Source organism: Anser brachyrhynchus (assembly GCF_964034855.1).
Source record: "Anser brachyrhynchus genome assembly, chromosome: 11".
NCBI lineage: Eukaryota > Metazoa > Chordata > Aves > Anseriformes > Anatidae > Anser > Anser brachyrhynchus.
The window spans coordinates 13,465,321-13,488,515 of NC_137706.1; the positions used below are offsets into that span (position 1 = coordinate 13,465,321).

The 23,195-nt window shown below is 42.3% G+C and overlaps 1 protein-coding gene across 3 annotated transcripts in view; it reads right to left on the bottom strand.

Moving 5' to 3' along the window:
- CEMIP (cell migration inducing hyaluronidase 1) overlaps nucleotides 1-23,195 on the bottom strand; it is a 112,478-nt gene that overhangs the window by 34,977 nt on the left and 54,306 nt on the right. For 2 of the 3 annotated variants that reach the window (XM_080607436.1, XM_080607437.1), the window contains exons 2-11: nucleotides 19,478-19,585; nucleotides 17,107-17,259; nucleotides 16,283-16,421; nucleotides 15,260-15,496; nucleotides 14,684-14,863; nucleotides 11,006-11,076; nucleotides 10,150-10,245; nucleotides 9,401-9,522; nucleotides 7,032-7,173; nucleotides 5,797-5,988 (exon numbers count right to left, since the gene is read on the bottom strand). In XM_080607436.1, the coding sequence (XP_080463562.1) occupies nucleotides 5,797-5,988; nucleotides 7,032-7,173; nucleotides 9,401-9,522; nucleotides 10,150-10,245; nucleotides 11,006-11,076; nucleotides 14,684-14,863; nucleotides 15,260-15,496; nucleotides 16,283-16,421; nucleotides 17,107-17,259; nucleotides 19,478-19,553 (1,408 nt within the window). In that variant the 5' untranslated portion in view covers nucleotides 19,554-19,585. The remainder of the gene's footprint in view (nucleotides 1-5,796; nucleotides 5,989-7,031; nucleotides 7,174-9,400; nucleotides 9,523-10,149; nucleotides 10,246-11,005; nucleotides 11,077-14,683; nucleotides 14,864-15,259; nucleotides 15,497-16,282; nucleotides 16,422-17,106; nucleotides 17,260-19,477; nucleotides 19,586-23,195) is intronic. The other variant, XM_080607438.1, reaches the window with a different exon arrangement.

A 23,195-nucleotide genomic window follows, 5' to 3' on the forward strand; every position in this document is an offset into this window, starting at 1 on the left:
GAGGTCTTGATTCAGCAAAATACGAGCCCGTTTCCATGCTCATGACTCAAGACAGTGACTATTAAAGTTACCAGAGCAGTTCGTAAGGAGAAGGTAATTATTAAAAGAAAGTATGCATTAAGATAAACATAGATGATCTACTAATCAAAGACACACTTATGTCAACACAGCAATTCAAAGCAGAGTGTCTCCAAACTGTACAAAGCTCCAGGAAAACCTGCCGTACTTGAACCTAACCATAAAACCTGGGTCTCAGGCTTATCATACCTGAGAAGGGTGGGACAGTAAAACTATTTCAGCAGCTACAGGTGTGGATGAGTGCTCAGCTCTGGCAAGATACACAGAGATACGTCTCTGACAACCCTCCCAGGTACACTCATGCATTCCTAATTGCGTTGGCTCTCAGTGCCATAAACTACTACATCTCCCTTTCAGAGGTGAATCAGTCACAAGAAGGTCTGGGTTTGGTGGAGGTAAAGTGGAGCTAAGATGCTTCTGGTTTATTTTTTTATTCTATTTTTTTCTCTAATGGGTCTTTTGTTCTCTTCTGAACTCTGTGGATTAGACCTTCTCTCTCATGGTCTTTTAGTGTACCTTAAACCAGAGTTTTTAAAGGAAATGCTGAATACAAACCTGTCTGTTCAACTCTAGTAACCCAGTGACAGTGAACCCTTCAGGGCCCTTTTAAAACCAGTGCAACTCATTGTAGATGCCAGCCCAGACCTCTGTCAGATTTGGCATTTTTGCCAAACATTTGTCATCATTGGTGGTAATGCCCCTGTTGCTTATATTTAATAACCAACAAATGTTCACACAGGCATCCTGTCAAACCCTCATTGTTCTGAATTAGCTTGATGGGATTTGCTATTGCATCCCTAAGCCACAAGCCTGTAATGCAACGGGGCATGGTTTGGGAGAGCTGACCAGCCTCTTGAGCCAGGCGCTACAGCCTGACATCTTAATGAAGACATATTCCTCCAATTCATGGGAAATCAGTTTTCCAGTGAAAAGCCTTATAGCAGAAAGGATGAAACTTTATAAGGAGCTCAGAGCAAACTTAAGCCTTCTTGGGACATACTCCTGCTGGATTAACTCATCCTATTTATGGCCCTTTGTTCTTCTTCTCCTTTGTGGTACCACAGGGTGCATTCTAAAGCTCAGAAGCATACCCTCAGCTGTAGGAGCGTAAGTAGCCGTGAGTTCACATGGATAATATTAAGCATATGTTTTAGTGCTGCACCGGACCAGAACCTTCTGCCAGTAGCCGTTTGGTTTACTGCCTGAAAAGAGCAGACCTTAATGCTGCTGCTAGGTGTGACAAAAGGACAGATGTGCACAGGTCTCTCTGTTTTATCCCAATGACAGCATCGCGCTCACTCCTAGGCCCACTGCTGCCCCACCTCATGGCCTCTTTCTGCAGCAACTACTTGGAAATCTACTGACTTATTTCTGTAAACGTTGGGTTTTCCCTCTCTGACCTTCTGGTTTTTCCTCTCGTCCTCACCAATAAGTTCTTACAGTTGGCATGAGAAGATTACAGAGTTCTGATAGACAAACAGAGCAAATCCTTACTTAAATCAGACCTGAACACAACCCTTCTGAGCTGTTACTTAAACTTGAGTGTATTTCTTTTAACACTGCTTTTAGTCAATGCCCAAAGGTAGAAGAAGGAGCTCTGAAAGGCTGCTAGAAAGGGCCGTTAAACAACACTTCCTGCCCAACCCTCAAGAACCAAAGATGCCTTAAAAAAGAGTTTGGGCAAAGTTCCAGCCAAAATGATGCCAAATTCTAGACAGAACCTTTTAAATCTCTAGAAGTATCTTAATTTTGGTAGTGGAGTAATTTCTCCCACCCTTACAGCACAAGATAAATGCTGACAAAGGCAGTTTCGGTGAAGCTGTTAGATGACTATGTATTTACATTTTTATTTCAAAGTTCTCTGCATTAACAAGATCCCTGTGAACACCATCTCTCTACAGTATTCCCAGCCCAATAAGCTAGATTTAAGATATGTGGGCTTGTAATCATAGATTCACTAGTATGTGGGATAATTGGAGCAATTATGCCAAGCACAAAAAGGGTTTTCTTGTTTTATCAAGAGCATATGGACACACAAAAGGGCATTTCTATTCCATGGTGAAGCTTATCAGCATTGGTAGTAACTTCATACAGAGCAACCAAGATGCAGATAAGACTTGTTTCCCAGGGAAACTAGACCAAATGCTTGATCTTTCCTACTATCCAGTTCTGCCACAACAACACAACCCTTCCTTCCTTCCTTCCTTCCTCCTCTCTCCCTCTGCCCTGTGCCGTCATCCCTCCCCTTGTGAAGTTGCAAGATCAAACAGTTTTAATCTGTTCCCACAGAGAAAATAATCTAGGCGCAAAAATGACAAGTGAAAAAAAATAAAAAAATCAAACAAAGGAGGCCAGTGGAGAAAAAAGTTCCATTTAACTGAGTGACCGATTGACCAGGAGTCAAGCGGGACCCGCAGAGCTGAGTGTTCACCCAAGCCATGCTCCCTTGTGGCATTTTTGGCATCAGTGCAATTACTCCAATAAAGGAGTGCACAAGGTCAGTTCCTGGGTGTCCTCCCCTTGCTTCCTACGCTAAGATTTTTAGAGTTCCGCAGTTAGACATCCAAATCCTACTAAAAAAAATCCTGATGGGAATTGAGTATTAACTCTCTTAAGCTGTTTTGAAAAGACCAGCCTCTAATCAGGCCATTTCTAGCAAGTATGAGTTTTCAGCAGGAAGTATCAAATATAAATAGGACATGAGCTAAATAATAAGTTTTACTTATTTGGCATAATGCACTAAACCATGTCTATTAAAATATTATTAAACGATGAGAGCATCAATTATAATTAAACCTTGGTATGCCAAGTGGCTGCCACACCAAATTGTCTTTCCACAGAGAAGTTTTCTGCCTTTTTTAAACAAAGGGACTCTTAAGTAGTTCAGATCTGACATTTAGGTTTATTTAAAAGAAATGGAAAGGAAAAAAAAATAGAGATTAAAATGAATAAAAAACATTATGGAAAGGAACAGTTTTATCATTTGTCTTTCAAAGGACAGAATTTTGGAGTTCTCAGCTGCTAAACTAAGTCTCTTAGGCAAATCAAGCCACTCCACTTATTACAAATGACATCCCCTGAGACCCTGTGTATAAATATATCTGTGCAGAAGCCTTTTCTAAACAGAGCAAAGCAACTCTGAATACTTCACATCGGGAAAGGACGGCAGACATTTATGACAGGTACCTCCCGCGTTCGGCTGAGAGCCCAACGCGGCTGCAGAAGCACAGGCTGTGCCGGGGCGGATGCTCACCTGGGCTGAGGCTGTGGGCTGCCCCCCCCGCCTGCCAGCTACTTTATGTGTCTGCTTGCCTCCGTCATTTTTCTTTCACACATCGTCTGAGCCTCTGGGTCAACAAGTTTCATCGAAGCCAGCACCCGACCAAGCGGCAGCAGCTGCAGGCATGCACGTGCACAGCCTGGTTGCAGTGCCAGCCAAGCACTCGTCATGCCGGCATTTGCCTCCTCGAGCAGTGAATGCACCTCAAATCCCAGTGCCAGGGCACAGCCAAAATCCCACAGCCCCGTGGGCAGGGTTGTGCAGGCTGCAGGCAGCCGCAGGCAGACCGGAGGGGCGGTGGCATGGAGACAGCCACCCCTTCCGGCTCATTAGTGCTCCTTATCCTGGTTAATTGCGTGTCATGGCACAGAGCATTGGGTGATTTTAGGCGATGGTTGGGTATGGAGCAGCTCAGGGTAGAGCTTAGCCTTCCCCCAGGTTCATTTAATCGGGACTGAGCTTAGAATCAGGCAGATGATTTTATTTGCTGGTGTGAATGTGCTTTTGTTACAAGAAAGTTGGATGTAATTTTTACTACTGGATCAGATTTTGCCCTGATTTATATAATCAGTAAGATCCCATTGACGTCAATGGAGTTGCCTGGATATAAGTAAAGGCAGACTTTGGCCCCGGTGCTCATGTCATTTGTGGTAATAAAAGGAATGTCCTAATTCTCCTAAAGAGTAATTGGAGACCAAGAGCACAATTACTTTAACAAGTGTTTCCACTGCTTCCACTGCTTGAAAATTGCACGAACTTTTTTGTAGTTTTTAACCCCTTATTAATTTCCTTAAGCTAACTTAGTTGCCATTGTTGAAGAAGAGGAATATAATTACTTGATATTTTCAGATCTATTACATTATGGGAAGCTTAAGAGATATATTCATATGTCATCTTTATTTTTACTGACGATCTTCCAAGATCATCTTCGTGATGTAACTTGTATCATACCAGTCTGGTACAATTTTTCCAATAGCTCAAAAAGTTGCTCAAGAAAAATATCCAACTTGGAGATGTGTCTTCTTTGAAAGTACGAGTCATTTTAAGTCATAAGACTATGATACATTCAAACTGTGAATAACATTTTTCTTGGCCTGACAAGCACCTCTCCTTCAGACTGTGCAACAATGAATGGCTGGAGGTCTGTGGGAAGGCAGCTGCCAAAGGAAGTGCATTCGTACCTTCCAGAAGATGTTGCATCAGAGATAATGGTGAAGTACCTCATTTCACAGAACCCAGCTAACTCCCTGGTGCATTGGATGTTCCAAGTGCCCTGACGGTTTCTCAGAAAGATCTTACTGTAAACTCTGACAAAACCTCTGCACAGAGCAATTGCCAGCATGTAAGAAAAAGATACTGTAACGTGCATATTTTACCACCAGACAAATACAGCCATTAAAAATGGCTTCAGCTGTTACATACTCATAGAGTGTAAAATTACTTTTGCTTTTGTAAAGTATGACAGTTAAAAATCATTTGCCTATCCAGAAAAGATACAGTTCTCGTGCTGTTTCCATGTTCTGCTCATTAGTGTGCCAAAATCTAATTCTGGAAGAAAAAGCCCACTTCACAGACTCAAGTGGAGATGCAAATCTCCCCCTCTGGGTTTCACTCATGCTCGTATCAGTAAGAGTCTGTGCTTCATCATCGAAATGTGTCTGAAGGTGACTTTACAGTCATTAGCCTGTGATGTCTTTTCATCGAAAGCAATTTGTTACAGATTTGAGCTAGTCACCTTCAAGAGGAAAATGCTGTGACTCTGCTAAGCTTCCTGCTCCTTGTGCTCAGAGCAATTTGGTCAGCACTCTTCAGACTCCCTTTCCCCACGTGCTGTGGCACAGCAAAATACACTGGCCACATGGCTCCAGAAAAGTTTGGCTAATACATCACCTCATAGCAATGCAGTCTAGAGATGCAGTAAAAGAAAAACAGTAGCTTCAGTGGTACCAAACAGTCTTTCTAAAATGTGAGATTAAATTTCTTGTTAAATACAACTTTCTTAGGAAAATACCCAGCTGATCCATGACTTCATAGCCCTACAGTCTCTCACAGTCTGCTCCTCCCCTAGCACGCTGCTCAGATCAGCTGTGCTCATTTCCTGCTTTCCAGGAATTGATACATTTTCGAATACAGAAATGCGAAATTGAACATTTCAGATACATGGCCTGTATTTGTATCCCTGAAATAAATACATCTGTTCAGCAATATGCCTGGGGACAAACAATGGAATCAGCTATGAAAGGGGAAGGCAGAAAGGAACCAGAAGCAAATTAAATAACTTTCAAGCAAGAAAGACATATGTTTCCCAAAAGCATCACCTAAACTAGCCGTCAAATTCAGGTGTCTTTCAAACCTTGGCAATTGTTAATGGAGTTCCTTAATGCTAAAGACAGAATTTAGGTAATGCAACACCAACATGACAAGATGGAGCACCTTACCTGCTACCTTGACCTGGGTGGGTCTGCAGGATGGGCATGGCAGCACTTGGAACTCCTCCGCCTGGTACATGGAGTAGTCGGTGCTTGCAACCACAACTCTGTCTCCGGGCTCCCATGAGCTCACATCATCCACCAGATTCAGGACTGTGCTGTTCACATTGGTGTCAATGGTTACCGTAAGCTTTGGTTTCACTGAAAAGCCAAAAGGGAAGGGTGGAGAAGTCAGTTAATCTTATCAGAAAGTGCCTGCTTTTTTTTTTTTCCTCTTTTTTTTTTTTTAAAGCCTGGAACACCCCCAAAAATGATAATTTCCTAAGATAGTTAACTCTTCAAATCATGCTCGTTACTAGCTTTGCCTTGAAAAGCAAGCAAACAAGAAAGTGACTTCTGTTAGTTGTATGCAGGTGGATTTTCCACTAACCCCATGGCTAAATTTAAATGTAGCTCTGAGTGGCTCATTTTCACCACACCCACTTAGCAGCAGCTCATGTGGGCACTGGGCACTGTTATTTACAGCAGCCAAGTGGTCTTTAACGTAATGACTGTGTTTTGCAGCAAAACAACTGTCTTCAGCCCTCCTTTTCCCGCCAGCTGAGCACTGAAGTATCCTAATGACCTGTCTCATGGCTAGGTTATGGACAGTGGTGTTGGAATTAGTAACTTCAAAACAAAGTATTACTTTCAAAACCTGTTGTCTTTTCATGCTGATTGACCAATCATACGTCATCCTAAAATGTTTTAGCAAAAGTCAAGATATTTACGGGAAGGGACTTGCCAAGTATTTGCCATGGCACTGCTGGGTTTTTGAGACACCACCCTGCTACCTCTGTTAGGGCTCAGGAATTTTTCCTGAGATAAATCTTCAGCTGTTATATCTACGTCCATGTCAACAGCCCAGCCAAAATTTTAGCTTGGGAACTTACTCTAGTTCTTACACTGAACAATAGCCAGTCATCGGAAGGCAGTGTTTCTGCTGTTCCCTGGTCTGGATTATACCTACACTGTCTGTATATACTGGTTTATACCTATAGCATCAAGTGAAGTGCTCAGTGGAGAAGACCATACGGTTTTAGATATCAGAAGCAAAAATACTACACAAAATTCAAGTTCCTCAGATGGATTTTCTTTCTCTGGGATGCATTCGTGCTTCCAGCCTGGAGCAGCCATACCAGAGGAGGGAGAGCTGCTCCTCTGAAGGGCACAAGAAATCTGACTTTCAGACATGGGGCACGTACCAGAGCTGCCACACAGGAACCGTACTCTGTAGTTCCGGCAACCTTCGCCTGTCTGGTCCTTGCCATGGCACAGGAACCGATAGTCGTGGCCGCTCTTGTAGAAAACCTCGGTTGTTAAATTAGCTCCATCAAGTGTCACGGCCTGGAATGAGAATAGAAATGTAAAATTAGAGATACACTGAGTTAAAGGGAATTCACTGACATATCAATGTCATTATAAGAGGCTTTCGATTTGTTTTGGGTGATGCACAACAGTTACATAACAAAACAGGATGACTGTTGCGTGTACTATCCAGCTGCCATCCCAGCTGGTGCTCCAGCGCAGCTATTTTATGTGCAGACAGCAGAGATTATTGCTAGGTGTATGTTTCTCCTATATCTATATTAAGACCATGTGCTTTTTTTGGGAGGAGTACTCTGAGCTTCACTCACATCTGGTCTTGGTGCCCTAGATTTGCTCTGGCCATTCGTTTGAGGTCAGATGACAACACTGAACACAGATGCTTGTACCCAAATGAACCCGTGCTTTCACGGCTCTTACTGCACTGCCTCTTCTCATTGCTGGTGGCTGGACTATGCCTGAACCTTGCAGAAGAATGCAGTGGGGGGAATCTGTTCTCATTTTTTCCTTGCATAGATCAGTGCTAATTGCTTTCTGATCAAAAATCAAAGCAGTTCTAATACCCTTGCTATATATATAATACCAGAAGGAAGAAGTGGCCTTTTCTCATATACAAGTACCACCCTGCAGGGCCAGCTTGAGGAGGAGGCTGTGGGATGTGCAGCCGCTCCTGTGCTTCTGCTGGGGCACGTCACCCCTCAGGGTCACGTTAAATTTCACAGTGCAGCTCTATAGCTTGCAATTCTCTTGCCCTTTTCACAAAATTGCAATTCGTTGCATCGGGAAATCCAAATAACACGTGCATTTTGACAAGGCAGCAGGAGATAAGCCATCTTTCAGTGAAGAGCCTCATACTGATTCTTTCACTCATGCAGACCTTCCTCATTAATGCAGCCACTCTTCTGCCATGTATAGGATCAACACCATCAGCTGGAGGAATGTGCCTCTGGCTGCACTGTGTTTCTGTTATTATCATTGTATCTTCACATTTTTGTGTGCAGTGCAGTTGGAGCAGGCTAGCTGGTATAAATCAATGTAATTTTATGAAGGCAATGAGAAACACCAGGTTGCACTACCTGAGGATTTGTTCTAAAATCTGCAGGATAAGCTAGAAAAATGTTGTTTTACTTTTAATATACATGGAAAAAAAAAGTAACTGGCATTGAAAAGAACAGGAAAAAAAGGTTTGATACTGGAGCAGAAGAATATATTTCTTGTTTCTTTCTTAATACACATGCTAAAAGGAGCCCTATCATACTGAACATCTGACCTCTGTTCTGAACTAAGTTGTCACTTCCAACACATGTATATGGAAGCTGAAATGAATGTGGATTTGCTAAGACCTGGCAGAAAGTTGTAGGGCAGTTTTTTCCTTTCTGTTCAAGAGGAGATTCTTTATAATATCTAGCCTGGAAACTTTCACTCATACTGTCAGCATTCCCGTTTAGTTCAATAGCCGCATTCTTGTGAGTAAGGAAAATCCACTGGTTCAGAGCATGCAGGAACCTCAGCCTCCCACAGATATGAAGTATTTTATTGTCTTTTGCTAGGCGATGCTTCTGTGGTAGTTGTTGTAGCAGGTAGACAGGCAAAGTATATTGCTAGCATTTGCCAAAAAAAAAAAAAAAAAAAAGCCTTGGATTTGGTGCTTTCTTTTTTTGGCTTAAAGAGGCTTTAGCAGTCTCAGAAAAGGTATATGATTTCTCCTCAGCATGCTGGCAAGATGGTGTAATTATAATGTTTAGCCCCAAATAGAATTCAAATTTCTTTCCATAGAGAAAAACCAACTGACTCCAAGAAATAGCTGCAAGCTCACTGACATTTTTTCCAACCTACTACAGCTGGTAGTTTTACCATCTCATTACATTCTGTGATTAATTTTTTAGGGAGGGTCCATTCCAGGACCATTTAAAAACTTTGAAATTTTCACGTATTTTTTTCCTGTAATCTTCCACTGGGGAACCACATATTTCATGATAGCATCTGTGCTGTCTATGACCCCATCTGTACTCCTTTCCATGCCAGAAGCCAGAATTTACTGAAAGGAGCTTAATTCTATAAACTTTTGTCTCAAAATGACACAAGACTGCATACCAGATCTGGTCAGTTATGTATTAGAGCAACAAAATAAACAATGTCCTTTGTTTAGAAACAAGATTTACTGACAAGCACAATATTATTGGGGGTTCAGTGTCACCCCACAGAGGACTCAGCCTGTCTCTTCAAAGCAAGCGGTAAGCTAGCCTACCTGGATATCAATGGGTTGCCTACAGATTTTATCAGGATGAGCAGCTTTGAAGTCAGAAAGCTTCTCCATGTCCTTAGATCTTGCTTTATCAGGCTTCTCAAACCACTCTGTCCATTCTACATCTGGAAACAAGTGCAAACAAGAAAAGTCATTTGAAAGTCATGCTTAATGAATGCTGCAAAAATGCGTGAAGCATAATTTGATCTCAGATATAATTCACAAGTTTCTTCACTGATGATCTGATTCCTGCCTTTTCCTGCCAGTCTGTCAGCCACTTCTATGATTCTGGGAAGTGCAAACAGCCAAGGGAGAGAGGAATTATTAAAAGCTACATAACTGGAGTACGTAGTATTAGCATTATTAATAGTTATGGATTTTGGATCCGAGTCTTCCTTAGCTGCCTTTTTGGATTTTCAGATCAAGTTTCAGTCAGTTATTGTATGTTGTCTGATACATGGACATGATGACTATGCATTCAAAAGAAATAAGAGGTTGTGTGTGATCTCTTAGATCATATGAGATGGAATTTCATACCCATGGCAGCAGAGGAAAATAGATGCTAGTTATCCAGCAAGTCCTGGAGACAACTGGGGAAAGAATCTGTGCACATACTTTACTTGCACTAGTAGCAACATAAATAGCAACTAGCAAGTCCACTCTTCCCAAATGGTAAAGTATTGTAGTGAAAAGGATGGTTCACAGCATTTTTCAACTCTACTACTGAGTTAAACAGCAAACAGACCTCTTACCTTGAACCCACTCACTAGTCGAAGAGACATTAAAAAGTTCTCCATTCTCAGCTTTGAATAGTTTGAATACTTTGGCGACAGCTGACCCTTTGTGACCTGTTTTTAAAAAAATGGTAAATAAATAAATGTCAGAACTCAATAAATGTCAGAACTGAATAGGCAATTGTCTGTGTGTATATCTGTGTATTTGGGGTATATTATCCAGAATTAGCCCTGCAAAGCTTCCAGAGAAAGTTATTGATTTTGGAATGAGGCTTCAGACACTCATAACTGCCTGGACAATCAGGAGGAAAAATCTTCAAAATTCAAGAGGGTATTAAAAAAAAAAAACTACAAAACCCAATTATTTGTTATATTTTGCTATTTTTATTTGGTACTGTACTAAGCCATGTTGTTAGCTGCTCTTGAAAATGTCATGAAAAGCCACAGCAAGCCTCAAAAGACTTCAGCTAGCAACAAAATGGTTTTGTGGGAGTTTTTGAGGCTACCAAAGCAGGATACGCTGATCAATTTTTCAGCTGATGCAAAGTGGGCTTGTTCCATAGCTTTGTGTCAAAGCGGAAGGCAGAGTCTGAGCTCAACAGAGTTACAAGGATTTACGCTGGGGTAGGATCGCGCCTGTTACCTGATGGTTCAGATAACCCAGGTTATACCCCACACTCTGCTGCTTCAGCTGCATTAATGGAAAGTATTAAAATATCAAAAGAGCATTAATTAAATATTCCAAACCATCATTTGTTTACAGCTTTCATGTAATGCAATGTCAACTGAAAATGCCATTGACAAAATTAGTCTCATCCATAACTCCAGTAACTTCCATAGATAACGTCAAGCCAGCATTTTGTGCGTGAATTACCTTGATATTCAATGTGGTCTTCAACAGAAGAGGAGGGATTTCCTTTAACAGTAATAAAACTCCACGGGTGCCTAGAAAATCAAAATGAGAAACGATCAATTTATGTCATGTACAAGATGCATATTTTTCACGGCATAACGTTCTTGAATTTCTCAGGGGCACCTCACTCAAAACAGTCTGATTGATGTGACAGGGAGTTTGGTTAAAATTAAAAATATCTTAAGACTTCGTATTTCTTCAGTAAATATATTACAAGATGAGGAATTTCAAAGACAAATCCCTTCTTAATACAGGCGTACAACACGCATGTTTCTCTTTTAAATGAGTGTTTAAAGAGGCTTGTGTGTGACAGACACATAGGACACCAGCAACTCCTTAGGGAGTCTGAAAATCTTTCTTTTGTGTGTGTGTGTGCACTAAAAAACATGAAAAAAGCCAGTTCTGCTTAAGTAAATCTAGCTCGTTCTGAAACCTTGTATATCACAATTGTCTTTGGAATGACCCATGAGAATTTCTAATAGATAGACAGGCTTGCAAAGGGCAATAAAAAATACCTAGATTGTCTCTGGTTATCTAGTTTCCTCATTTTGAACATTGAACAAGGACAAAGGTTTATAAGTCTGAATTGTCTGTTCCCATCTGATCCTGTGTCAGAAATAAGTTCATTACTGCCTGACTGTTATTGGTTCAGCAGGCCCAATATCCATCAGCAACACTGGAAAATGAACACATGGTCGAGTAAGCAATGGAGACAGAGACTAAAGTACCTCCCAGCGCCGGAGGTGAACCCAATTAATGAGGGTCAGGAGGGAGTTTTGTCTTTGAAGTAGAAGAAATTCTGACGTATCTGCTCTTCATGACTAACAGAATAACAAATATGCTTTTAGGGTGGTAGGGAGACTGTCACCCTTACCCTGGATTTAGCAAACAGCCCACAGATTAAATCATGTCTCTATTGGTAAAAACACTCGGTGATTTCAATAGCATCGAGATTCACCCTTGAGTCTTGCAGGTCACCTTCCATTTACCATCTGCCTGGTGTAAGTGAAGTTACAAACCGCCCTGGGACTTCGGAAGAAAACACAGACAGACACTGACAGATAGCACGCAGAGATCACCCCTGGGCTTTGCCGAGGTTCATGGCCATTCAGCGGCTGTGGCTCCCCGAAGCATGGCAGTCCCGGCGGCGTGTCCTCAGCCCCAGCACAGGACAGGCTCGGGGGAAGCTGCCAACACACAACTGCCTCGGGAGCCTGCCAGCCAGCCAGATGCTCCTGCTGGAAAACTTGCCCGTGTGCCAACTGCCAGCGGCACTGCTGGGCTATGATCTCCATCCAGGGAGGGGAGGGGACAGGGGGAGGAAGGACACTTTATCACTCAGCACGAAAGATAGGTCTTTTTTTTTTTTTTGGTCACCAAATTCAAAACAAGTGGAAAAAAATATATAAATAAATAAAATAAATCTAAAAATAAACCTAAAGAATAAGAAGCTAGCTAGTTCTGCAGCTCAAGGTTTGGTCCCATTTCATATGTTACAGTACTTGTTTATCCCAGAGTCAGTTTATCACACAAAACAGTCCTAAAGTCATTCAACCCTAACATGTAAAAACACAGGCAATCTGTTTTGGCTATTTGAAATGAAGGGACCAGTAAGTCCAGAGCCAAACCAGTGATATTTGGGTAGGGTTCCAAAGAGAACAACTGTGTCATCAAGTGCTGAAAGGCTTTCTTTAATTTATTATTTGAAGAAATAAAAAAAAAAACTCATGCTTAAAGAGCAAATTCACTTTTCAAAAGGACAACAATAGAGGATGAATGCAAGATTTTCTTTTCATTCCTAATGTCCTGGGCTCAGAGAGAATAGGCAACTGAAAGAGATGCCAGGAGCACAGAAATTTTTTTTGAAAAATCAGCATTGCTCGTTGGCTCTTCTGCAGCAACCGGGATTTGCACAACTTCACAATCTGGTTGAATATGGGGCAACTGGAGATAGGCAGGAATTTGGCCAAGTAACTCCCTCCAACGCCTCCATGAGAAAACCACCCAGCCTATGGCTCAACAGCCTGACTCACATGGCACCTCGCAAAATGTGACATAGAATGTCCCTATCTCAAATTGCTACCTTGCTTACACCATCTTTGTCTCAGTGATGCCCAGAGCCAGCCTCAGACGTCGGCAGGGGGTTAGGTGGGACCGGCCAGCAACCCCCTGGTGCTAGGCAGTGAGCAGGTCCTGGCTGCAATTTGGATAATTTTTCAAAGCTGTTGAACTTATACACTAAGAACACCCCTAAAAATACAATCTTTAAAAAAAACACACCGTGATATGAGTATTTTTGCACGCACCGGTACTCTGGTGAGAGATAATGGTGACCAACTACTACTACATTATGGTACCCACAATGTCTCTACTATTTATATAGGGAATTATTGTGGAATTAGAGATAACAGCATGACAAGGATTAGCTTTCTGAATACATACAGTAGTGATGCAGAAAGTCACACTTTAATACATGAATTTCTATGGTATTTCCATTGTAAGCATTTACAGCAAAGTGAGAAACTAGCATTAAAACACCACAGCAGTCTAAAAACATCAAGAACAATTTACTTTTATAAACATATGAGAAAACCATCATTTTTTTTCCTGTTGCAGGCTTGGAAAAAAAGTATAATGTTTGAAAATCTTTTTCTGTTTCCCTAATTTTAGTCTTTGAAAAAAAACCAGCAGGCTCCTGGGCTTTAATATGGGTTCTGGGTATCTGAGAGAAAGTGTTGCACTGATGGAGATAGCCTGTGTCTGGACACTATTTTCCAGCCTTGTTTCTTTGAAATCCTCTACCTGGTGCACAGAAGTCCCTGTAGTATTTTACACAACCTCTTCACCAACTACTCCAAATCTTGTCCAACTGACACTTGTCTGCTCCCACAGGCTGCTCTTCTAAATCACTTCTCCCTACAAAGCAGATTTCTTTTTTTTCATGTTCTGCAGTGACCCTCAGTGTCTGTACAGACCATTGTCCACAGAGAGACAGACATCCTCTTAAACAAACAAACAAGCCTACATAAATTCAGATAATCACACACAATTATAATGGTTACTGTTGGATAAATAGCAAATATTCTCATCAGTGTGTGCGCCAACACAGACAATGTATTGGCCACAGAATGGTTTACAGTTCGCAGCATAAATTCATGCATGCTAAATTTCTGTGCTGCACAAGTCTCTAAATATGTATTGGACAAGCTGATGAGCAAGCTGTATGCATGTCTATAATGTATTTAGCCAGGGTTACAGGCCTATTATCCTACCCTGCTTAACATTCAGGCCATTCAATCCATTGTAGGTACATGGATATGCTTCTTAAATCTTTGGGGGATGACATGAAAATAAATAGGAATGAGTAACTTGTAAGGGAATAATATCTTGGAAAATCATATTTTTAATACAAATCATATACTTTTCCTCAATCTGCTAATAAAAATACCCAATATAGACACTGAGTGCATCTTAAACTATCTAATTAGCTGCTAAAACTTCATGTTGAAAGGTTTCCCTCTTTTTTTTTTTTTTTCCATGTGAAAGAACTTTGTGCCTTTGAGAAAGTGGAATTATTTGGACATCTGAGGAGCATAATAAAGCCTCTGTGCTGGGAGAACTGGCAGGACTGGCACATACCTAAACCCAAGGTGGAGGAAATGCTTGCTGCCCAGTTTGGTCATTGCTTTCCTGGCCGAGTCGTCCAAGTTTCTAGATCCTTCATCGTTCACAGCAACTGACAGGATCATGCCATTCGCAACTCTGCCCAAATACTGGGCAAGACGTATGCTTTCCTCTTTTGCTCTGTAGGTATCAAACCTAAAGTGATTAAAAAACAAAAAACATTTACTTCAGTGATCATTGCAGCTCTAACAAGCACCACAGTACTAAAAAGCAACTGCTATAAATAAATAACCTTTTTGTATTGTTTACAACAATGATATTATAGCATTGGAAAAACACTTGTCTGAGAGTTTACAGGTTTCTGTTAAAGCAAATCAATTAAGCTCCAGTTAACACAATAGTAAGAAAATGACACTATTCGCTATTTTGCTGTTTGGGTTTGGAGATCGGTGATCTAGAAAGAATTGCATATAGAGACAGCAACACCCATTTGAACTAGATGCTAAACCACATGCTTCTGAGCTTGCTGAGCAGCTGTTCCCAACTTGTTCCCAAAGACCCACAAATCTAGACAGCTGTAAAGTCACTCACCGATCCGAATGGACAACTGCCCCCGTCTTTGGGTCGATGACATGGACAATGACACCCCGATGGCCCCAGCTCCTTTCAAAGTAGTATCCGCCTTCTTCCATGCCACCAGGATGAAGAGTCTTGTTTAAGAAAGTCCAGGACAGTTTTTTCTTTCCATGGATCTCGAGAGTGCCACCCTTACTCACTCCAATGTACTTCCGCCCAAAGTAGGGATTCGGCTGGCTGCCGTCATCCGCTCTGCAACAGGAAGGGAAGAAAAGATTCAATTTTGGTTTTGTATCTGACAGTCAAGAAGCCTCTGCCCTTGTTCTGCTATAGCCCAACGAGAGAAGCATCATGAATTGTAAAGCATTTTTTTCAATGACCTTAAGAATTGGCAACTGCTCATGCTCTACAGTAAATAAATTATTTGAAATAATACTAGCAACTATGGACCAGGAGCAATCTGGAACTCAAATTATATGTGTTATTTTCATTATATTCAGGCCTGAGGAGGCCTGAAGCCCAGAATGAACAACACAGCTATGTTTTTGAATTCCATAGGAAGTTAGGACCCTAACCAGGACTTGGTAAGCCTTAGTGGCTGTTAAAAATGAGTTTGGCATCCTTGAAAAGCTGAGAGATCCTGTACTAATCTGCAAGACATAAATGTCTTATCCTTTGGCTCACCTAGTTCTCACTCTCATGCAGAATGAAAGGATGCTTAGGGAGGAGAATTTTCAAAATAAAATGAATGTTTAGGCTTTAAGCCTATTCTGGAAAATCTATGAATCAACTTGACTGCAGCTGATTTTCTGGCATGCCTGAATACCCCAGTGTTCATCTCCCAGTAGATTTGAAACCAGAACCAAAACTGTCAATTATTAAAGGCCATTTAAATTGTTTAACAAGCTACTGAAGTTTTTACAAAACATAAATGATAAATACATCTGAGAAAATGTAATTTTAAGGAACGTTTTGTTCCCTGTTGTGGAAGAGAGATACTGGAAAGTTCTAAGATAATATTTTATCGTGCATACATACCGCCCATACAAGATGATAACCACATTGCCTTGGTAAGGGCACATTTCACTGCCGATATGCAACTCTCCATCATTTTCGATGAGTATATGTCTAGTACGCAAAATGATAGGCTGCACATCATCCTTAATGACCAATTTTCCTAAGTAGAAAAGGTTATGACATTTGCTTTAACATACAGAAGCTCATCAGAGATTGTGACATCATTGTGCTAAAACCAGTGCTGGGTTCTCATCTAAATTTTTGAAAAATTCTGCCCATTTTTCACAAAACAGCTCTCAATAGAAATCCTAAAGACAGTAAATTTTTTTTACTCAGTCCAACTCTTGAAGAGTTCAATTAAGATTTGCTTGGAATAGGATTCATTTAAAACTGAGACAGAAATTCAGAGTCAAGATGAATAAAAGCTATTTGTGCTAACAGTCACCAGCAACGCTATGACTCTGTCCTTAGAGACAGGGAAGCCCATATATATCTGCTCTGTCCTGAGATCCTGAGAACACAACGACTGCATTATGTTACCAGAACAATAATTTAGTAAAACATGTTTTTTGAAGCAAAATGTGGAATAAAAACCAGTACATATAAGTACTTTTGTAAATTCTCCAGAAAGGATGACGAGTAGGTTAATTATAATGGCTGCAGGACTGATAGCATCTCAGCTACCACCCACCCTTGTACCAAATTAAAGCTGGGCTTGTCCAGCAGCCACCCAGTTCTCGGCAAGGAACAGGAAGCTCTCCCAGCATGAGACAGGGTGATCTAAATAGCCGTAGGGGAAAGCACTCTTTGCCCAGCCTGACCGCCTTGGAGGAAGCAAGTTTTACCTCCATCAGCGACGTGGATCGAGTGGACAGTTGCAGAAGAAGAGAGAAGAAGTTTCCTGCCATTACGGATTTCAACGCGGTTTTCTTCATTGTGACCTGGGTTCCAGTTTTGTAGCTCAGGATCCTTATCAGGACATGTCACAGCTGCTTCTGCTGGATAGAAGTGGAGAGTGAAGACAGTTGCCACATGTTTGGTGCAAGACAGAGAGCTCCACATCTGGGCATCTTTAAGCACCAGTCTCGTACCCCCCTTGGCTGCCTCCCTGGAACACAGCGATAACTCAGTGCAGCAGTGTCCCTCTGGGTCATGACCAAAAGAAAACAAACAACAGTTTAAGCTGCATGATCTTCTGTTTTCTGGAAGCATGGAAAAACCCACTGCTGGATGCAAAGGAGCCATGTCAAGGATGCAGTTTCCAGAAAACCACTGGAGAAAAGGCTGGAATAAAGCCCTTCCTACGATGACATTCAGCTCTGTTCATACCTGTCCTGACAAAAAGCCTTTCACAAGCTCAGGGAAGATGTTGACAAAAGCTTAAAACAGGAGCCACCTTTAAAAAGGCTACCTAATGCCCCCCAAAAACTTGTGAGGTTTGAAATACTTTGTTTAAGGTAAAAAGGATATTGAAATAGGTTTGCATACTGTGTTTTTAGTGGGGACAGGAAATAATAGTGCTCAAATTATCACAAAAGCACCACACACTAAAGAATTACCAATCGATCCAGAAACAGAAATCCCACAAGAGAGAGACTCCAGCTTCATAAGCTTTTTCAGACAGAAGAGATAAGGACTCATTCTCTTTGATTACACACATCACTCATCTCTGCATACATATTTGATTACAGGCTGCTGTGACGTGTTAGCTAAACTGCTCCCATACCAAATCCAAGTCTCATGTCATAAATATTTACTTAAGATAAAATATTTCCCTGATATAATCTCACTCGATATGTGAGTCTCACATCTTATTCTAATCAACACAACTTCACAAGTGCAAGAGTCCCATGGGGGATGCATATTTTCTGAGGGCAGAAACTGTTCTAATCCTAGGAAGCTGAGGTCAGTGGAAGTTTGAACAAGGAGCTCTGCCATCAGAAGGGCTTGGGAGTTCTCACCAGCTCTCCAATTTCTATCCTTTAAAACAAAAACACCATAGCAAAATTACAGGAACCACAAATAGGTGGCAATAGAAGTGGGATGAACCCCCTGACCTCAGCAGGATTATGGTTCTGCACTTAGTAAAGTTTTTATTTGTTAGTTGTTTTTTTCCTCATGGATACTAATGCTGTCAGTCAGCATCCTAATGCGAGGACAGCCCTGTGGATCCACGCAAGGAAACCTGTCTGGGTGCTGGTGCAGCTGGTGGAGGGCTGTTGTGTGTTCTCGCTGTGAAACTTGAGGGCCACCTGCAATTCCAGAGGAAATAGAAACAAAATTGTCCGTCTGCATTCAGTTCCCTCTCTGATTGATTCCTCCACTAGCTTCAAGCTTTAAGAAAACTACAGAATTGGACCAGCCACGGCCTTGATGTCTCTGTGGCCCCATTAAATACCAGCTGTTCAAGGTAACCTGCTCCTACCAGGGAGAAGGAGCAGAGCACAGCACCCACACCCGCTGCACCAGGGCCACCGGAGGGCTGAGCACCTCCTGCCAGCCCATCAGGCACCCTCCAGCCTGGATTATTACTCACCTGGTCTTCTGGGGAATAAGAGGGCAACTTTTACCCAGCACAAGGAATTAACTGAACAGTTTAATTCTTGACCAAAGGGGCCCAAAAAAAGGCAATGAAATGTTGCCACATGCAGATGCGGCATTTGGGGCAAGACATATGGTCTCTTTGTTCTAAACAAAGGCAACCGCCCCAAATAAATCCATTTAGAATATGTATTTCCAGCTTCCCTTTCCTCTGAAACCATTTGGGATAAGGACTGCTTATAACAGTCAAAACCAAGGGCAGGGATGTGCCACCCCAGAGCTTTTTGGTCTCCACATCTGCACTTGGACAAAGCAGCAAACTGCTCACCACCCACAGCCACAGCTATTAGGACTTGAGGTTTCCTTTGTTATTTCTTTGTGGCAGTTTGTTGGATTGGGGTTTGTTTTAAGAATACGTAGCAGGGGCTGAAGGCTCCCTGGGGATATTTTCACCTGCTCAGAAATTTCACTCTTTGCCACTCCAGCTGCCCAAATGAAGGAGTATTGAGACATCAGAAAACTGTTTTTCTCCTGAGCTTTTCACCCTGTCCTTGGCTTTTTTATAAGAATTTGGATCAAAGAGTGAAAAGTTGCTCAATCTAGACCAGCAATGTCTTTTTTTAAAGGCAGTGTTACAAACCACGCCTTAACCCCCCCTGTAACAGGAAGACTTACCTGTGCTTGCAAAGGAAACTACAAACAGAAGGAAAATGAAGTTTTCTGCCAGGTGCTTGGAGGTAGGTAGAGCCATGCTTCAGGATGCAAAATTCTCTGGGTTGATACCTGTGGAGACAGAATATCAAGAAAGTGTGGCTTTTTCTTTTTATTTATTTATTTTTTGTTCTAGCCCATGCAGAAACTGCTCGCCACCCAGAGACACGTTGTGTGCGCCTTTATGACAGCCCACTTCCACTCCCAGCTGGCTCTGTGACTAAGAACACCTCCAAGCCGCTTCAGGACCAGCCCAAACAGAGCAAGGAGCCAAGGGCAGCTCTTCACCTTTTGTTTGGCTTAGGATAAACCCACTCGGGAATCCAAATAGACACTCAGAAAGCAACCACCAGATGTAACCAAAAATGTCTTAGGAATGTAATATAAACACATCCAGCGTCAGGACTCTCTAGGGCTGAATAATCACATGTGCAAAAAAAGTAATGAAACACAACAGCAAAGGTGTTTGCAGAGTGACAAATGTGCACAAAGTAACCTTTCGGTGGCACCTTCCTCCCCCCAAACTACCCACACATCTTCAGCAACCCTGTTTTGTGCACCCCCAAGCTCAAACTGCACTCAAGCTTCCAGTCTGAAGCGTGCAGTTTCTTGGATTTCAGACCTGTCTGTTTAGTCTGCCAGCCCAGAATCTTGTTGCAAAACCAAAAACTGCTTTTGAAACCAATCTACCCAATATTGTTTTTGTTTCTACCATAGCCAAGTCCCAGCCAAACAAACAAGTAGTGTCATGAAAGTCAAGGTTAGAATTAATGGGATTCTCTCCAACAAGCTCAAGTGATCAATTCTGCAATTCTGCCTGAGCTCATGGCAATTTATTGACATGCATGGTCACACCAAGGCACAAAGACTCGCTGCTATAAGCGTTCAATGCTCCACACTCATAAAGCACTGTTTAAAATTCACACACAGTCCAAGGATCTGCTAGATTTTATCATGTAAGCCAGCATTTGAAGAATATTGAAGAAACTTATTTGTACCTGCCATGTCACACCACGTTGATGAAATACGATAAATGTATACATTGCACAGCTTAGACGCCAAAAAAGCAATTGAATGAAATTCCAGGGTGCCCCAGTTTCTTCAGGGTGAAAAAACACGTGTTATTTTTCATGTCACTTGTTAATATAAAACAAACAAAAAAACATAAGAAAAAGATAGGCAAGAAACCAAGGTTTAGACTGGAGCCAATTTCACAGTGTAGATATGCAGAACACATGTCTGTAGTCTTCCTAGAGGTGATACAGCTCGAGGTGCAGTGGTACGTTCAAACCACATGTAATCCAATGACTGTATTAAAAATAGCATTAGAACCAGATTTGTCAGGAAATATTCCTGGAGGAAAATGTTTCCTTGATTTGGTGTAGTGTACTTGACAGCCGTGAGCTCTGGTCACAGCGCAGACGTGGTGCAGTTTATCAGGTGCTGAAATGCTGTTACAGAGCAGTAGAAAAGAGGAATGCACTTAGTAACGCTATAACTTCGAATGATATACATTATCGGGGAGCAATAACGTCGCCATGGAATTTGTGCCAGAACCAGGCTGCACGTGTCTGACATTTTAACAGCATTAACCATCAATGTTTGATAAGCCTGGGCTCTTTTAAAGGAACATTATTAGCGGTATGCCCAAAGTACAGCAGTCACCATGAAAATGTCAAGATTTATTAGCCATTACTACACAGTATAATCTGCAAACCCAATCGCTAGATTCTGCTTTAACGACAGAGAAAAGCTGAACAACTGGTAATACCACAGGCTGGTCATTGCAGGCAGCGTTTGCTACGGCGCAGGCACAGCTGTGTGCTAGTGCTGCATAAAGCCAGGTTCCAACCGGTAAGGTATCGGTCATAAAACATAATCGGATGATATTCACAGAAATAAAAAAAATGGGTTGCATTTTTGACAGTGACGGCATGCATTTGCTCTCCTGTCACTTTGTAGGTGGTAAAGAAATTTCTTGGCTCTGGACCACTAAAACCTGCAAACTCTGAGGAGTGTCTCTGCCAGGTGAGAGCAATAATCCACACATTTTATGGTCTTGTTCTGACAGCAACCTGTAGCAAACTGGTAGGAAATAAGAAACATTGTAGGTATAAGAAATCTCACAGCCTTTGCTTTCTCTAAAGCCATTAACTGCATGGTACTTACCACCAGGTTGTGCAAAATGGCTTCTGCTTTTATATCCCTGCTTGCTCCCAGGGGACCGCTTCCCTGATTACATCCATCCTCATCGGCAGAGAGCAAAACAAACAATCACACGCTGGAAATTCATGTCATTTTTTGGAGGCATCGGTTGTGTGTGGGGCTCCAATATTTTTCTAGTGTCTGATCTGCCACAGTTCAAAGAATACCCTGCTTATTTTGTGGCGGAAGCAGGGTGTTTGATTCAGCTTTCCGTGAGCCCAAGTTCATTGCAATGTTAGTATTAACTGGCACTCAGGTTGGAAAGGCTGAGAGCTGAGAGGGCCAAGGAGAAGTGCTTTTGCTGCTAGCGCTGACTCCTCTGATTCAGCTCTGACTAACCCAGTGCCGGTAAAGTGTGGTTTGGAGGACAATCATCTCAGGAATTTTCCTGCAAAGGCTCTCAGCTAAGCATCTTCCCCAGACACTAGACACAAACGGCGACATGCTTGATTTTACTATTAGCTATAAGAGGAGGAAGGGATAGGGAAGGGATAGTGACTCTTTCCATTAATGTCTCCTGCTGGAGAGGGTTCAGGAGCAGCTGCCTCCTGCCAGAGAGCCGTTGCGTTAGCTCAGTGCTCCGAGCCGCATGGGAACACAGCAATCGCACTACATCTTCCTTGAACAGGCGCCACGTCGCTGAGTTCAGCTCTGATGTAACCCGCTCTGTCAACAAATCTCCCCACGGATTTGGGCACTCTGAGAGCCCAAGGGCCGTGCAAGTGTCCTCCTGAGTCTATCATCTCCAGTGTTTCTAAAACACCGTCTGTAATGCCTCTCCTGGGTGAGAAAAGCTTTTTCATCTCGCCATTAAAAGCTGCCTGGCAATGGCAAGTGGGACTCATATCCCTGGATCTGGCGAGGCAGACTTTCTGAAATGATTCCCAGCTGCTGGATCTTGCCAAAGAGTGAACAATAGTGGCAGACAATGCTAAAAGTAGATACAGGAAACCATTAGTCCCCAGCTGGCTGCTACTGCAGGTGTCAGCAGTGATACTGTACTAGAAAGCGCACTGCGTAGATAGGAATCCCCATCCACTGTGCTCCATGAGGATTTAATGCTGGAGGCAGCACAGAGCAGACAGTCCTGGGGGTAAAACAGTGAAGAAATGCTTTGAGGAAGCCGGGTTGTCCCAGGCTTCATGGTGGAGTCCTGTGGACACCCCAAAGCCTGGGTGGCAGAGCTGAGCCCTCCAGGGCAGCACGGGCAGGCTCTTGCCTGGGCTCAGCACCTTGAAGGACTTGGGGGTCAACCAGCCAAGCCTGTGACCAGAATTTTAAGAAAGTAACTCCTGATATTGGGTATTTTGAGGTGCTTTTTAAGACTGGCTTGATGCACTTTAGAGGATGTGCCTTCAGCACCTGCGGAAGAAGAGTCTCCTTTCTGGTACGTCAAGCAGGGCTTGATGGGAGCATTAAGCCACCCGTTACAAACACAGCAAGGATGGGAGGCAAGCAACAGCTCCCAGGGGGCTCC